Below are 16509 nucleotides of genomic sequence, written 5' to 3'. Positions count from 1 at the left end.
GCCCATCCTGCAACAGGCCTTTTCCAACTTCAGACCCCTACGCCCTCTGCCTATGTTGCCTTGGCCCACACAATGGTTGCCAAGCCTGTTCGGTGTGCGGCTCGCTGTCCACGAAAGTGCTGAAGAACAGACTAGCCACTCGGGAGGATAGCTCAGCTGCAATGTGCTCGCCTTGAAAAAGACGACACAGAACACCACAGGTTCGATCCCCGGGTCCGCGCTTAGAAACCTCTGGCTATTAAGCGCGATATAAATAACATATCGTATCATAGCCAGGTGGAGGGAGCTCTTCCAGCGGTCTCCTTCTGAGGACCTCAAGAGTTTCGTGAGTTGTTCCAGGCCAGAGGTAGGGCCTATATTTTCATCTGCACCTCGCAAGGGAGTCTCCTTCCCAGGGACTCTACTACGCAGGAGGGACCGCTCAGGTCCTTTTACCAACTTTCGCACTGAGGTTGTCTCAGCTACCGGCCTTCGGACTGAGGGGTCCTTGGATCCTCCCGGTGCCAGGGTTGAGGGGCCGCTAGGCTGTATTATCGGGCTTGCGCCAGATGGGCTCCGCCCTTGTACACGCATCATGGCCGAGGGGCTACGCCCTGTTACCGGCAGTACGTCTGAGGGGGTGCGTGAATGCAGCTCTAACGACCCCCGGGTCAAGGTGGATACACCTACCGGGCACGTGCACGAGGAGGGGAGCAAGTCGCGTGCCTCACACATAAGAGACTTGGCAGAGGCTTGCATCAACGAGCCAAGCAACACGTCGCAGCCACGTTGTAGGCAGCTCAACAAAATGGCCGACTGGGCAGGAAAGGACACCCGTTCGATGCCTCTGCAAGACTTCAGCGAGGAACGAGTATCGAGGTGGGACTGGCATCAACCAGCCTACCCTTCTTATGCGCAAGGCTGTTTTCCCTCGAGTCCGTATGTATAGGGTCGGCAGCAGCCTGTTGCCTCTAATAACCCCTTCAGTGCCCTCCTGCTGCTCCTCTTCGGCCAGCGAGGAACGGATCTTTGAGATGTTCCTCGGCCTCATGAAGTCTCCAGATATGGGGGCTATCGTCAAGGACGCAGTCAGTGAAGTCCTTCCCGCTATGCTATCGGCAGCACAGACGCCTCCGCCGATGCCTCTGACCCCGGCACAGCCGGCTCCTCAGCCTACTCCACAGGCGGTTCCATACCAGCCTCTTCCTCAGCCTCCGGCGGTGGTCCCCGTGCCCCTGCATCCGGCTCCGGATTCTCCTCGTCCTCCTCCACAGGATCCCCCAGACCCTCAGGATACTGATGAGGAGGATGATCCTGGCACACCATCATCGGTCAGGGCCTTTCACGAAGGTATCGCGAGCCTGGCGGAATACCTGGGCCTCCCACAGCCCCAGGTCGAACAGCCGGCAGAGGGCGTCCTCGCTGGGGTCCTCACAAGGCGCCCTTCTGCCAGAACAGGAATTCCACTGCAAACCGATGTAGGCTCCCTTGCCAAGAAGGGTTGGCTCAAACCACACTCCGTCCAGCCAGCCAACCGCCGCCAGAACGGCAAGTACAGGCAGATGTATGGGGATACACTCTTGCTTTCCTCCCATCCTCAGCCATACTCCTCAGTGATCGTTGCGGCATCACTGTACTCCAAACCTCAGTCGTCCTTGTCTTCTTCGACAGTGCTGTTAGGCAAGGAGGAGAAAACCTTGGAGGCATATGGTAAGAAGCTGTATTCCAACTCTTCCTTGCACCTGCGACAGGCCAACGCAGATGCCATGCTGGCAGCCACTAACCGGAGATTATGGCGCGAAATTGCTGACTTCCTCCTGGAACTCCCCTCCCACAGCCAATCACGTTTCAAGGCGGGGCTAGCCGAGGCCAAGCTCGTGGCGCAGGATATCATGGAGTCCACGCTAGCACACATCGATACCTCTGGACATGCCATCTGTATTGCCACGGACATGAGAAGGATGGCCTGGCTCCGGGCAACCAAGTTCAACCCGGATTTCCAGGAACGTATTCTAGAGCTGCCCTTCGAGGGCAGTGACCTCTTCCACTCCAGCACAGACAAAGAACTGGACAAGAAGAATAGTTCTCAGGCAGCTAAGTCTTTATCCATTGTGACAAAGGCCACGCCCAAAGCGTACTCCCAGTCTCAGCAACGCTCGGATAAGGGTCGCTCATCTGGAGGCTTCCGCGGCTTCCAGGAACGGAGGTCTAGGCAGCCGGAATGCTCGCCGACCCCTAGTCGGAGCAAGCATCAAAAAGGGGGTTGGGGGGGCAAGGGCTTTTTCCAGTCGCCCTCCTGCGCCTCTGCCTCCAAGGGTAAAACGTCATGACAGACCCACTCAGAACTTCACTAACCCCTGGATCCTGTCAGTAGTATCCTCGGGGTACCGTCTACCTATTCCTGCCTCTCCTCCCTCCTCTCCCCGCTTCCGCAAGTTGGGACAGCAACTCTTGGCGGAGATTCGGTCGTTCGTCCTGAGCCAGGCCGTAGAGGAAGTCCCAGCCTCCGAGTGGGGCTCGAGCTTCTACTTGAGGATCTTCGCCATTCAGAAAAAGAACCAGGCTGGCCTGAGAGTTTTACTGGACCTTTCCACCCTCGACACCTCCTTACCTCTCCAGAGGTTCAAGATGGTAACGCCAGCTTTTATTGCGTAGACACGATGCAGGGGAGACTGGATTTGCTCCCTGGATCTGAAGGACGCCTATCTGCACGTCCCGATCTGGCAACTCCATCGGTCTTTCTCCTGGTTCAGGATCATGGGATGCCATTTTCAGTACAAGGTCCTCCCTTTTGGCCTCAACTCAGCCCCCAGGGACTTTACCAGACTCATGAATGCGGTGGCTGCCCTCCTCCGGGCTCAAGGCCTTCATATATACCCCTACCTAGACGACTGGCTTGTCAGGGCTACATCTCAGGAAGCAGTTCACCACTCCTCTCAGGCACTGATGAACATGCTACACGACCTGGGCTTTCCACTCAATCTCAAGAAGTCACAGCTGCAACCCACACAGTTGTCGACCTTCCTGGGCCTCATCTGGTACACACGCTCCAAGAGGGTCTTCTCCTCGGAGGGCAAGATCTCGCCCATCAGGAGGGTCACGTTCCACTTTCTCAGCCGAGGTGCTACTTCTGCTTGGTGGTACCAGCATCTACTGGGCCTTTTTGCAGCAGTACTGCTGGCTGTCCCCCGCACAAGACTCAGGATGAGAAGGATTCAGCTCCACTTCTCAGCGTCGTGGAACCAGGAGAGGGGATCGCAATCTGAAATCAAAAAAGATCCCCACCTATCTCCACCCGAACCTCACATGGTGGTCTGAAGACTGCAACCTGTGGATGGGCAAGCCCTTCAGGCACCCGTCCCGCATGTTAAGATTACCACAGACTCCTACCTCGAGGGCTGGGGAGCCACCCTGGAGGATCTCTCGGTCCACGGCACGTGGTCCCGTCAGGAACAAGATTACCACATCAATTGGCTGGAACTGAACACCATCTGGTTAGCAATCCGAGCCTTCCTCCCACGACTCAAGGGAAGGGTTGTCCTCATCCAGACAGACAACTCGACCAGTATGTACTACATCAACAAGCAAGGGCTCAATAGATGGATCAATAATATAAAAACTATTCATGCTTGGCCATGATTCTGTTTAGAAAAGCTAAACTGCGACAGAGAAATTCCATAAATCTTATGTCATCCGCCCATATCGGGACCAATCCGACAGAGGGGGGAGGTATAAAGAGACCAGAATTTGACAGGCCATAAGAAGTTGAGTTGTCATCTGGCCTATAGACACATCCTAGGTAAAAAAATCAGCTGAAGCCGAACCTATTTGTGGTATAAAAATGTATATTAATTGTACATGGCCCTAAAGACAGCCAAGGCTGTGAAGGTAGGCAATATCCGAAGGGAAGACTCAGAAGGCATTAAGGGCACAAATGAGTAATAAAGATCTAAACAAGAGAGGGGTTGGTCCCCAAATGAACAGCTGCAGAGTGACACTGTGACCGTCAGGCAGGCGGCAGTCATCTGCATTGGGCTCCAGCACCCTGGCTTCTGACTTTAGTCTGGCCAGTCAGGGTCAGGGTGGAGGTGCAGGGTCAGAAAACGCTGGTGCTGCATGTCGGCTGGAACTGGGCACTGGGTCGAAGCAGCGGGCCCCTCGCCTGTGCCTAAAACTGAGGGAGCTAACTTCATGTGCCACCAAAGTTGGGGGGAGGGGGCAAACGCCCATTCTCCTCCCCACCCTAAAATTTCGTCCATGCAAATACCAAATGCGTTGATAACTTTAGTACAACGTCTTGGAATTTTCCTCTGATAGAGTGGAGTAGTTTGTTCTACATTGTTATTGAGTGTATTTTGGCCAGTGCATGGAGGGTTTGTAGATATCGTTTTTTTTTTCTTTGATTTAAGAATCTCTTCATTGTGTTTTGTGAAATCAATTGAGTGAGACAAAATCACATTTCATAAATGAGCATCATACACAAGATCTTAAAGTTTATAGGGTATTGATTTTGTGCATTTTCATCTCTGAGTGTGCTTGTTCTTAAATACGTTGTTCTTTCAGGCACATATATCATTACTATATTCACGGCGCAAAAGGAAATGAACACAACATTGTGAAGAACGAAGAAGGACCTCTAAACAATATTGACATTGAGGTAAATTGTACACTCTTATTTCAGTCCTTTTATTTCACATTTGAGCAATCCATACGTATGTGTGCATTCACTATTTATCAATTCTGAACAATTAACTTTGCTTTAGCATGTAAGTAAGACTCAACATCAATGCTAATGAAATAATGTTGCCTGGGGCTTCTCCAAGAAGTGTGCATGGTGGTGGATCGACAAAAAACATGACACAAGGATTGTGCTTTACTGGGATTTATTTTGTTCAGGAACGGATTGGTATAATTGCGTTTCACGATTAGGGGTTTAGCTGGAAAAAGTTTGTTCCTATCTTGGAACACACAAAACAAAAGGTGTCGGGATGTGTGCATTTAAGTGTCAGGGTTTCAAGTTCCTTATAGTGATCACTTGGCTTCAGGAAAATCAGGAGTTTCCCCTCTCCCTGGGAACTGTCTCTTAACTGTCTCTTTATCTGTCTCATCTTGAATAGGGGATGAGTGAAAGAAATGCCTATAAGTGTTAGGACTTTAAATGTAACACAAGTTATTTTCCTTGAACAATCAATTCAAACAGTGTTCGGTTAGATCAAACTCTACTGATTAAGGGTTTCTGTTCTCTTAGTGGCACTGGTTGTCTGAAAATGATAATCAGTATAGTAACATTATAGCTAAGCAAGAGCATTAAATTGTTAGTTAGCTCTTGATGGTGTTTTCCTCCCATTTCCAAGCGCTGCACTTTAGGTGGTAAATTGTACTCATTTGATCAACTGTGGAACAGTAAAAGGCCGGGTTGTATCTGAGAACATATGAAGCTAACATGGATATTCATTTTGGTAACACTTGAAAAGCTTCCACCCCCCACTGCCAGTATCATTACAGTAGATCAATAAAATATGTATAAAAGATGTGCTCTGCTAGGGTGTATAAACTCCATGAAACATTACTCCTGGTTTTCTCGCCTTGTGGTTTGTTTATTTTAGTGCCCTTTTCCAAGAAAATGATGGAATAGGGTTTCACAAACTGCACATGATTAACTTCGACTATGCCCTGCTATGCTTGGCTCTTGGTTTACCCTGGGAAAACTTAACAAGGTGGCCAGCTCTCCTCCCTGGCAAGGTTCTTTGAATTAAAAAAAACTTGTATACATGCTTGAAGCAGATAATATGATAGCAGTTGTACTTTTATCTCACTGATTGAGCTCTTAATTGTGCTGGGTATGAGGAGGCTTGCACCTGCATTTATTTTTAATGTGTGCTGCAGGACTTTGGTGTTAATGAGCTGCTCTGTGATGCAGAAGGTGTTTCTGAGTGGCTTATTGGAATGTTTCTTATTGTGCATTAACATCCATATTTAGACTACATAAAATGCTATTGCAAATTGTAAAATAATGCTCTGGGCAGGTTCCACACAGGTGTCAGTGATAATTTTTTAAAATTATTTTTTAATTGACCAGCTGCTATTAGAAATAGAAATATAGACTGTTTCTAAGATGGACAGAATCGTTTTATTTTTTTCAAAAAAAATTTAAATCCTACCTTTCTCACCAGGTCCATCAAATTATATTTTACTAGTGCTCATTTGTTTGTTTTTTAGGCATTATTCATAAGACTGTAGACCTGGGAAAAATAGTATATCAATTGGAGTATGGGCAATTCCTGAAAAGTGTTGAATCCTTTAAAAATATTATTGCACATCCTACACGCTATGTTAGGTATGTACTTACAGTATTGTAGCCATTTGTTCTATTTTTAGTCTCATCTGTCAGCTCATGATGCCAGCTTTTTTTCTTTTTTTTTTTAAAGTCCGGCATAGTTAAGTGATATCCATGCTTGTAGTTACTTATTAATTAGTTGCACATCATCTTCTTTTACGATGATTGTTCTTCCATTATGACCTTCTCTAGTGAAACCCTTTCATCAACCAGGAAAACTATGCTTTAAAAATTACACACACTTAAATTCCTGTGAACGCTGTAACCAAATAGCTGTTAGAGAAAATGAGAAATCCATACCAAATTTAGCCTGTAAAAATAACTAATAAAACCTTAATTCTGTCAAAGTTTGTATTCATTTTTGTAAAATTTTATTCACATGTGTTAATTACATTAATCTGGCAGAGCTGAGCAGGGCTTTTGCTGCTGCAGGGGAGCGTGACTGTGCACAGAGCACCTAGTGTGAAGGAGGAGCCATAATGTGACTTTAATGAGCCCTGGCTCGCTCGAGCAGAGTGTGGCTGGCAGTGTGCTGTTGCTGTTTTTCGCGGGTTCTACTGGTCCTATTGGGAGCTTTTGTTAAAGCGAATGCACTGCTCACTGCCGTGGTGGATGGTGCCTCCAGCCTCTTATCCTCTGGCTTTCTGCATCTCCGTATGTATTGTATTTAGACACCTGACTGCTGGCCACATGGAGATCTGAGCAGAGGTACGGTCTTGTGTTCCTTCACCTGTATTTTTACTAAATAATTTAACTTATCCTCCATCAGTGCCTTGAGCGTGGCTCCACTTTTATGCTCTAATTGCTGCTACTTTTATAACTGATCGTGAATTGAACTGACCTACCCGGTTGGGATCTAGCAGCAACCTCCTTCCATTTGGTGTCCTGCCAGGAGTATCTGCGGGCTATGCCTTTAAGACCCTGCTAGTTTAAAAAGAAAGCCAAGGAATTCTTCTCATTTGGGTAAATCCAGATTAGTGGGTTTCCCATCACTAACTTTACCCCCAGCTGCTTCATCTTTGGTAGGAGTTATTGTGGAAGTAGCCTTCATACTGATCGATCTCGATGAAGGTACTCATTCTTTAATTAACAAAGTGTCCCATTGGACCAACCCCAATATACATTGCCCTTCTATTAATCCATAGGAAGTTTTGATGGCTGAAAGGCTACCTGGATGGGGACTACTAACAAAACTTTCCAGAGTGATTGCCTTGTGGTTCCTTTTTCTAGCACTAGATTAGCTGGTCATGTTATTAATTCTAATCTTGGCAAGCAATCTGTGTTTGGCTTTCCATGGTTAGTCCCTTTGTCCTTTTTCTATTTGAAACATCTTAATGTAGCTGACAAGACTAAATAATTCACTCCCAAGACATTGTTTGGCACCCGGTAGAGGCAGCTACTAAGATTGATCATTCTCAAACCCCTAGGGCTATTAATCTCCAGGAGACCCTAAATATCAAGTCCCTCAACTCCAGAGAGCAAAGGCCCCTCTTGGAGCAAGGTCTGATTCCTCTAAGAAATCAATTTGAAGTGCTTTCCACTACTTAAGAAATTGAATGACTAAGAAGTCAGTTACTTGCCCCATAACGGTCACTGAGGGCATTGTTGCCTCCCCTGACTTTTGCCCACAAACCGCCAACATGGTGGCATTGACATCCCCAGTATGTCAACTACTGGAGATATTACATTCCCCAAACAGAAAATGATCTCTGTGGTAACATGGAATATAGCAGGAGTGCGGCATAAATGGAATAATGCCTCAACTATTATCTTGCTTAAACAGCATGATATAGTACTATTACAAGAAGACGTGGGCTATGGAGGACCTAATTCTGAAAGGTTTTGTCATATCAAATTTTAGCTCAAAAGTTGCCAAAGGCTAAATCTTTTGGTGGTTTAGCTTTATTAATCAAATCTGAGTTCTAATCGGGTGTGTTCCAACTTGACTGCTCATTAACTTACATGCAAATGGTCAGACCAGGTATTTTACAATAGCCCACATAGATCTAATGGAATGAATTGTTTACTTAATTTTAAATCTACCCTTGACCTGCATTTGACTCCACTTTAATGGAATATGTATTTTTATTATTGGAGATTTTAATGTTAAAATTGGAAATGGTCCTCCGTCCGGCCTCTTGTATCCTATGGGCAGTGGATAAGATGTATATGGTTCCTGATTCTTCAATGAGCGATCCACGTATGTGTCCTAATGAATTGAAAGTCCATGCTTGGCTCTGATTGGGGCATAAGGTCCATTAATTGGAGAATACGTGTGATATTCCAGGGAAATCTACCTTTAAGGGGCTGTGAAAAATTCAGGGCATTCGTCCCTTCTCCCCTAGTGGGAGCCCCTCCTTTTGAGGCTAGGTAGGGGAGCCAGCTCGGCCAAACCATCCCTAGGGGTTTGGGCAAGTGGGACCTCACTAGGAGTGACTCCTCTCTCGTGGACAAGTACTGGCATTCTGATAAGGAACTCAGTTTGAAATACCTTGTCTGCCTACATGGTAATTGGAAAACTGTTAATTCGGACTCCACCAAACCGTGACATTTCTTCTATCTCTTTGCCTCCGGGTAATATTCTGAATAGTAGTTAGGAAAACAGAGAGAGGCTCGAGGAAAATCCCCTCATACCCAGAAACAGAGGAGACCATAAATGGGACACATTGCTGCTTTAGTCCAAGTAGGGATATGCACGCGGATTCCACAGCTCCAAATGTACTCTTAGCTCATTGCAGGCGGGAATCGAGTTTTTAAGGCAGTCCCCGAAAATTATACTATCCTGCAAGCAGATACACACCTCTCGAGGTGGAGGAATAGCAATTATAGCCAAGACCAACTTAGATTTGAGAATTGTGACAGCACCAACCATGAAATCATGCGAATGCCTGTCGGTCAAAGTCGCCACGGCCAATTCACAAACACTAAACATCTTCCTGATATATAGACAACCTGGCCCCATTGGAACCTTCTCGGAAGACATCTCTACTGCCTTGTCGAACAACCTGAAAAAAACTACCCAAACACTAGTGTTAGGTGATTTCAATCTAGGTTATAATGATACTAAGGATACCCATTCCACTGCCATTGCTATGACTCTGCAAGAGCTTGGCTACTCCCAGAAAGCCAACTCACCTACACACAACAAAGGTCGAATCCTCGATTGGATTGCAGAATATAACTGTGAGGTAAATATCATGGCTATCGGCCCGCAAATCTGGACAGACCATCATCTCCTAGTATTCTCATTAGCCACTAACCTAGCCACGGGCCAGCCTTCGATTACCCCCCCCCCTCACTCAAGAGGAATAAAAAACTCATGACAGCTGAAAAAACTACTGCCCCATATTTTACCTAAACTTAACTCTATACTAGACAATTTTGACCCTAACGCTCTAGTCAAACGATACAAAAAAGTCATGAATTCAGCCCTTAACAATATTGCACCATTGAAACTAAGGAATAGTAAACAAAAAAACACCAACTCTTGGCTTTCCCCACATTTAAAAAACCTGAGACTACTCAAAAGAAAGTTGGAAACGGCGTGGAGACGCTCCCCAACAGCAGAAAATAAACTAAACCTCACCAAAGTCTCATCTCAATACAAGAAAGACATCCTCTTAGCCAAACAGGATACCTATAACAATAGAATATCCAAGTCCAGTGTTAAAGAACTGTTTATTATCTTGAAAGAACTGGAAACACCCATTGTACCACAAGAAAACTGTATCAAAGACAAATAGTGGTGCTCCAGTATCCAACACGTCCCCTAACTAACAAAGTAGCCAACCTACAAACTAAAATTGCCCCCAAGAAAGCCTCTCTAGTACCTCAAATGCCTCAGAGTATAGCTCCCCTCCCTCAATACAAACAAGAAACACGGTTCAGCTTTTCAAACGTTTCGACCATCGCGGTGGAGAAGGTCATACTGGGACTTAAACCGTTCAATTGCAATGGAGACCCCGGCACAACTTATCAAGGATGCAGCGAGAGAACTCTCTCCTTTCATAACTAAACTTATCAACTCGTCATTCACCACTGGTACTGTCCCAAATGTTCTGAAAGAATCCTGGGTTCTGCCACTACTGAAAAAGCAGACTCTTGACCCTACCATTCCTACGAACTTAAGACCCATTACGACCGTGCCATTTCTCCTACAAATTCTAGATAAAGTGGCCTACATTCAGATACAGAACTTCTTGGAATCCAATCTCCTCTTAGGATCTCGTCAATCTGGATTCCGCCCTCAACATGGCACCGAAACAGCCTTAATAGACCTTAAGGCCCAAATAGACGAGCTTAGAGATAAAGGCCAAGCAGCACTACTCCTCCTTCTAGACCTCTCGGCTGCATTCGACTTAGTCGACCACAAAGTCCTATGGAGCCACCTTGATTCCGCAGCCCATTTCTCCAAGGAGGCCATAACCTGGATCGAGTCTTTTCTGAGCAACCGGACCATGAGTCTTCTCTCCATCGGCCTCAGCAGACCCCATACCCTCAACCTGCGGCGTTCCACAGGGATCCTGTGTCACCCACACTCTATAACGTATTCACCAAGCCCCTCTTCGACGAAATGGACTATTTGGGTATCGCCTATACTAACTGTGCAGACGATACCCAAATCCTCCTTCCGCTTTTAGGAGATTATGCCGTTGACCTGGCTCTGGTGAATAGAATTTACAGTATCGTTCAGGCTTGGATGGCCACTCACGGTCTATGCCTGAACGACGATAAAACTGAGCTCATCATTCTAGGCACCTCGACTCTCTTTATCCCAGACTATGCCAACTTCGCTATTGGTGGCAACAACATAAAAGTAGCAAAGGAAGTGAAGACCCTAGGCTTCTACCTAGACGCCACCTTGAACTTCACCAAAGAAGTTAACTCCCTTGCATCGGCTACTGCATACACATGCAAACTCATCAGAGCCAGTAAACAATTCCTTTCCACTGACAGCTGCCTCACGCTGGCTAGAGCCCTCATACTTTCCAAATTGGATGATTGTAATGCACTCTACATCGGAGCGAATAAACAAACGATCCATAAAATACAGGTTCTGCAGAATAATGCCCTGAGAGCTGCTTTGAAGATCAATAGAAGTGAGCATATCTCCTCTACTAGAAGAGAATACAAATGGTTATCTACCTCTGACAAAATTAAACTCAAGACTACCTCCCTTAACCACAAGTGCCTCAATAATACTGCACCACCTTACCTTACAGACAGAATTTGCAAAAAAACATCCTCCAGGCCGACGAGAACAGCTAACTCCAACTGCCTCCAAGTTCCACGATTTAGACTATCCACTATTGAGGGCATAGCTTCCCAGTCAAGGCTGCGCAACTATGGAACTCCCTACCTCCAGATATTGGAGCCCCCCAGCCATATGCCAAATTCAGACAGATTTTGACCAACTGGCTAAAAGAAAATGACAAATAAAACCCAGTTCAATGCCCTCCCGACGCTTTGCTTCCTTTCCCTTGCCCATGGAGTCCATTCCACCTGGTCAATTCTCCTAATGCGCTGCATCTTCCTTTATTCTCTGTCACTCAACCATGTAACCCACATTGTATATATCGTTTTGCCACTGTCTATTCTGTCCTGTACATCATGGACCCCTGTAACTTCAGTGCATTCTCTTGTAATTATGTAATTTTACTCTGCATATACTGATGTGATTTTATATATGCCGGCCTGTTGGCCATGTAACCAAGTTGAACATATCCTTTTCTGCTGCGCCCTGTTGCTCCCGAGTCTGGTGCGCATTACAAATAATAAACTAAACTAAGTTGTTGTGACCTCACAATCAAAAGATACATTTATTGCTCTTAGGCGAAATGGGATTCGGTGAACGGTATAGACATAATTATAGTCTATAGGAGACAGATAATATGATTGGTCTGGCTAGATCTAGTAGCTCCACCTGGTACCACCCCACAGGTAATTTCAAGCCTTGTCAGTTTAGTAAGTTTAACAGCATGTGAGCAAAAATGATGGGTGGGGAAGATAAGCTCATAGCACTGCCTGCTTCCCACTTTTGTTTCACCCCTCTGACCTCCCAGACATTGAGCAAGGACACTCCATTCTCCATCTTCATGTTGTGTTGCATTGTATTCATTTTCTGTCTTCAATTTGATCGGAACAACCTTATCTGTCTGAATGGGCTTTGTTCCCCTGCAACAGGTCACGTGTTCAGGGACCGTAAAAATGATTTTCTCTGCTGGCATTTGAGGGATTTCAGCCTTTTTGTCCTGGCTGGTGCTGTACCTTTTCATCTGACTTGAGCCCTCTTCCCCCCTGTCCGTGGTAGGGCTGGACCTGCTCCCAGGCCTGTTACGCATCTCTCAGAAACATCAGTGTAGTGTAGTGCATCAGGCCTCAGCCCTGTGTTTTGAGCTTTCCCAATTCTTTTAAATGCAGCTGTGGCTTCCATTTTGCTGATAATCGCTTTTTCGGTGTGAGCAAACAGTTGATGTGTGTTTAGCAACCCGCTAATGTTTCTGCGGGTGTGTTCAGTCATGTCGCCTTTTCATGATTACTTTGGTGATGTAGCGGTTTCAGTTCTGTGAGAGGCTCAGAAATTCGATTGTCAGACACTCAAGACATTATACTTTTCAATATGTGTTTGTAACTGTGAATACACAGCCCTTTCCAAGATCGCCAATAAAAAAGGAACCTTAGCAATGGGACAATGGCTATCTGCCTTCAAAGGATCAGCAGTGTCCTTTTTAAGGATGGGAGAGATCCACACCTCCCTTAGGCATTCAGGTACTGTAAATGTGTTAAGAGGAGTTCACTATTTCCGTCACAAGAGTTGCTAAGCATTCAATAGATTTAATTATATTGGCTGGATATGTATCACCAATACATAGCAAGGGTTTCAGGCCTTTCACAATTTCGATCAATTCGGCCTCAGACAGCATTGAGCTTACATTCAGGGGGGGAGGGGTGGTGGTACATGGTTAGTTATCAGCTTATTGTTGGGTATATCGTTTAGGTCTGGCTGCTTCAATGGTCGCTTATGTGACTTAAGTTTATTTGAAAAGCTGCAGATGGGGAGCAGTTTTAAGTGGATCTAGGTCACCTGGCCTAAGCCCCGCCCACCTGGTGCATTCCTGGTTGCCGCTCTTTATCCCTACTTAATGAGCCCTCCAGCCTCTTTTCCTTTGCAGATGGGGAGCAGGTGCAAGTGGGTCTAGGTCACCTGACCTAATCACCACCCCCCTTCTTAGCCCTTCCTCTTCCTTCCTGCTCTTAACTCTTAGATCAAGGGTGTCTCTCGCCTGGGTGTCCGAAGCGAAGGGCAGACAAAGTAAAGGGAAATTCCTGTTTGAACCTGTTCGGACCAGGATCTCCCAGGACCCAAACCCCTGCCCAGACAGCAGGTAAGCATGCACCAACATGTGTTTACTCCCTCTGTCCCCATAGGTCATCCCCACCATCATCGGGCAAGGCCAACTTCTCCGGTGCTGGGGTGAGGACAGGTGCTCTGTTGCACAGTAAATTGTGCAAGTTGTGTAACACTGCCTGCCTCTTGTATTTCGCTGTCCCGCCCCTGTTGTATGCATGTGATGCCAGGATTTTTAAATCCTTCATATTGCTGCCCACCCTCCACCCACAAGGCAGCCCTCTCCTGCTATCCCCCCTGCATGAACAATCCCTGCCTGCCCATTGTGGGAGTTTGTATTGAAACATTATGGTGACACCATCACTGCCTTGTTGCTGATGCTTTGATTTGACTTTTGGACTTGTGACTCATGTTGGTTCACCCATCTCGAATCTCTTCGTTCTCATGCTGGACTTCCTTAAGCATCACGTAATCATGGAGACCATGAGTCATGTTGTGCCCATCTACGACTAGAATCCTGGCTTGCACTGCTGATCTCTTGCAACATCATGTGTTCAGTACTGACCTCTGCAACTTGATGTGCTCTCTCCACTTGCTTATGTGCTCTATAACACTGCATTTCACACGCTTTGTTTCTTCATCTTTCTCCACACTCACTGCTTCTCAGTCTTCTCTTCGTTTCCCTGTCTTTTCCCCTCACTACTCTCCCCCTCACTATATTCTACGCACTTAACCTATCAGAATTGTCATCAGACCTAGTATGATAATCGCTTGTTTGTTCCTCTCCCTCCCCCAAGCCCTCCCTCACCTTTTGTCAATCTCCAGCACTACCAGAAATGTCGTCAGGCCTAGTACGATAGTCACTTGTTTTGTTCCTCTCCTTCTTCCCTTTCCTCACCTTTTGTAATTCCCCTGCACTATCTGAAATGTCGCCAGGCCTAGTACGATGGTTAATTTCACATTCTTAATGCCTCAAGCCTTTTAAGAATGTCATTGTATTTTCCCTTGTTCCCTCCCTTGCCTTGAAGCACTTTGAAACGTAACTCTCGCTTCAGGTAATGCTGGATCTCGTCTAAGCGCCACAGTCTGAGAAAGACACGCCCCCCCCTTTATTTTTTTTACAAACATTTATTTAACATTGTGGGAAATGGCATGAACACATGACGTGCATTTTACATCAGCATGTTGGCTGGATTTACAGAGTGTCTTATTCATATCCCTTGATACAAGGTCCTTCACCCCATGCAACATAGGCACCCACAGTGTCAATTTTACAACCATGAGAAATGCTGAATAAGCAACGGTTTTGTCACAATTGCTGGGTATGTCGCTGCAAAATCAATGACCCCTTTTTTGTGTATATAAAACCAAGAGGAACTTTGAATCTGAGAGAAACTCCTTTTCTGACGAGAAGTTGTCCTGTAAGGGCAGAGCCAGGCTAGACCTCAGAGCCAGGAGTAGCACAGAGCGAACAAAGCACTCGTAGGATGCTGGAAGGCTATCGTCCTAACGGACTGAGAAACTTGGTTCGAGAAAGATACAGAGACGGCAAAGCAACCATCTCATTTGGTGGCGCGACCACAAGGGAGCCGTGGTGTGCCTGCCGTTCGGTTACTGATGCCGCGACTTGACTGGAGAGGGGAGCCTGGATCACCGAGCTCTGCACCAGAAGTGCATTTGCCACTAAGACGAGCAACAGAAGGCAAGCGAACGCTCCAGAGGAGAGAATGCAATTGAGAGGTTTGAACATTGATAATTGAGGCTGAGGAGGCCGAAGAGGTTATGGCAGCGTGATAAACCCAAGCAGAGAGAAAACAAGCATAATAGAGGGCCGTAGGGCTTCGGAGAGCCCCAATAAACTTAGAGAATGTCAAGCGTGGGCAAGCCGGCAAGGTTATGGGAGCCTGACAAAACTGAGTGGACGGACACCCTATTTAAATCAAGTTGCAACAGAGCAAATAGAAAGCCAGTGGACTTTACGTACTGGGAACTGAGAAAACCAAATGGTTTTAGTCCCCACCAAGAGAAAGCAAGCCTGTCAGAGGGCAATAGGCCTTTGCAGAGTCCGAGAATCACAAAGTTTAACAAAGAGAACTGGAGGGTTTCAACAGGGGTGGACTGGTAATCAAAAGAGGCCCTGGAAATTATTTTCAAAGTGGCCCCATATTACACATTTTCAGCAAGCCCAACCCTTTTCCTATGGAAACATTTGGAAATATCACACAATATCGAATAAACAGTGCAAACTCTATTTTCAGAGGAGTCATTGTGTGGAAGCTGCCCTTAACCGCTCACCAACTCGGCACTGCGAGCTGCTGTAGGCTCTTGCCGCAACGCGACACGAACGCGCTTCCTGGAGGAGGCGCGGCATCACCAGCACGTGACTTGATCACGTGACCTCAGGATCCTTCAAAGGCCAGACGTTGCCACCCTTGCGGCGTTAAGCCCGAGGGAGTAAAGCCCACCGGCTGTTGTGCGGCTGTTTGGCGCTGGGGGAGCTGCAACTGCCGCAAGGACAGACAATACGATGACGACGACGAAGGAGGGCCCACAGACTCGCCAGAAATCATTGCTCTGCAGAAGAAAAGCGTTGTTAAGTTTTCCAAAGGAGGTAAGCCCTACTCCCCCAGTGGAGTTAAAAGCACATAAAGATCTAATTGAGTTTGCCATTGAGAACGGCTTGGAGGTGGTTACTTGTTTGGGCAAAGGCTCTGTGCCGTCACTAGCCGCTCTAGCCCAAACAACGTTGGGCCCACCCAGAATGCTGAGAGGCTGTTCTAGCAATACATGTATTCAAAGGGCAAGCCCCGACATCAGCACTGTGGAATTGGCTCAGGATTTTTCT

The 16509-nt window shown here is 46.6% G+C and overlaps 1 protein-coding gene across 2 annotated transcripts in view; it reads left to right on the top strand.

Annotated features, from left to right (window-relative positions):
• The window catches only part of SMCHD1 (structural maintenance of chromosomes flexible hinge domain containing 1), a 3133956-nt gene that overhangs the window by 380433 nt on the left and 2737014 nt on the right, over window positions 1-16509 (top strand). For both annotated transcript variants that reach the window (XM_069620859.1, XM_069620860.1), the window contains exon 9: window positions 4543-4636. In XM_069620859.1, coding sequence (XP_069476960.1) covers window positions 4543-4636 — 94 coding nt within the window. The remainder of the gene's footprint in view (window positions 1-4542; window positions 4637-16509) is intronic.

Source organism: Ambystoma mexicanum, chromosome 5q, assembly GCF_040938575.1.
Source record: "Ambystoma mexicanum isolate Mex_15411 chromosome 5q, UKY_AmexF1_1, whole genome shotgun sequence".
Taxonomy (NCBI): domain Eukaryota; kingdom Metazoa; phylum Chordata; class Amphibia; order Caudata; family Ambystomatidae; genus Ambystoma; species Ambystoma mexicanum.
This window is presented reverse-complemented; position numbering and strand designations above follow the sequence as displayed.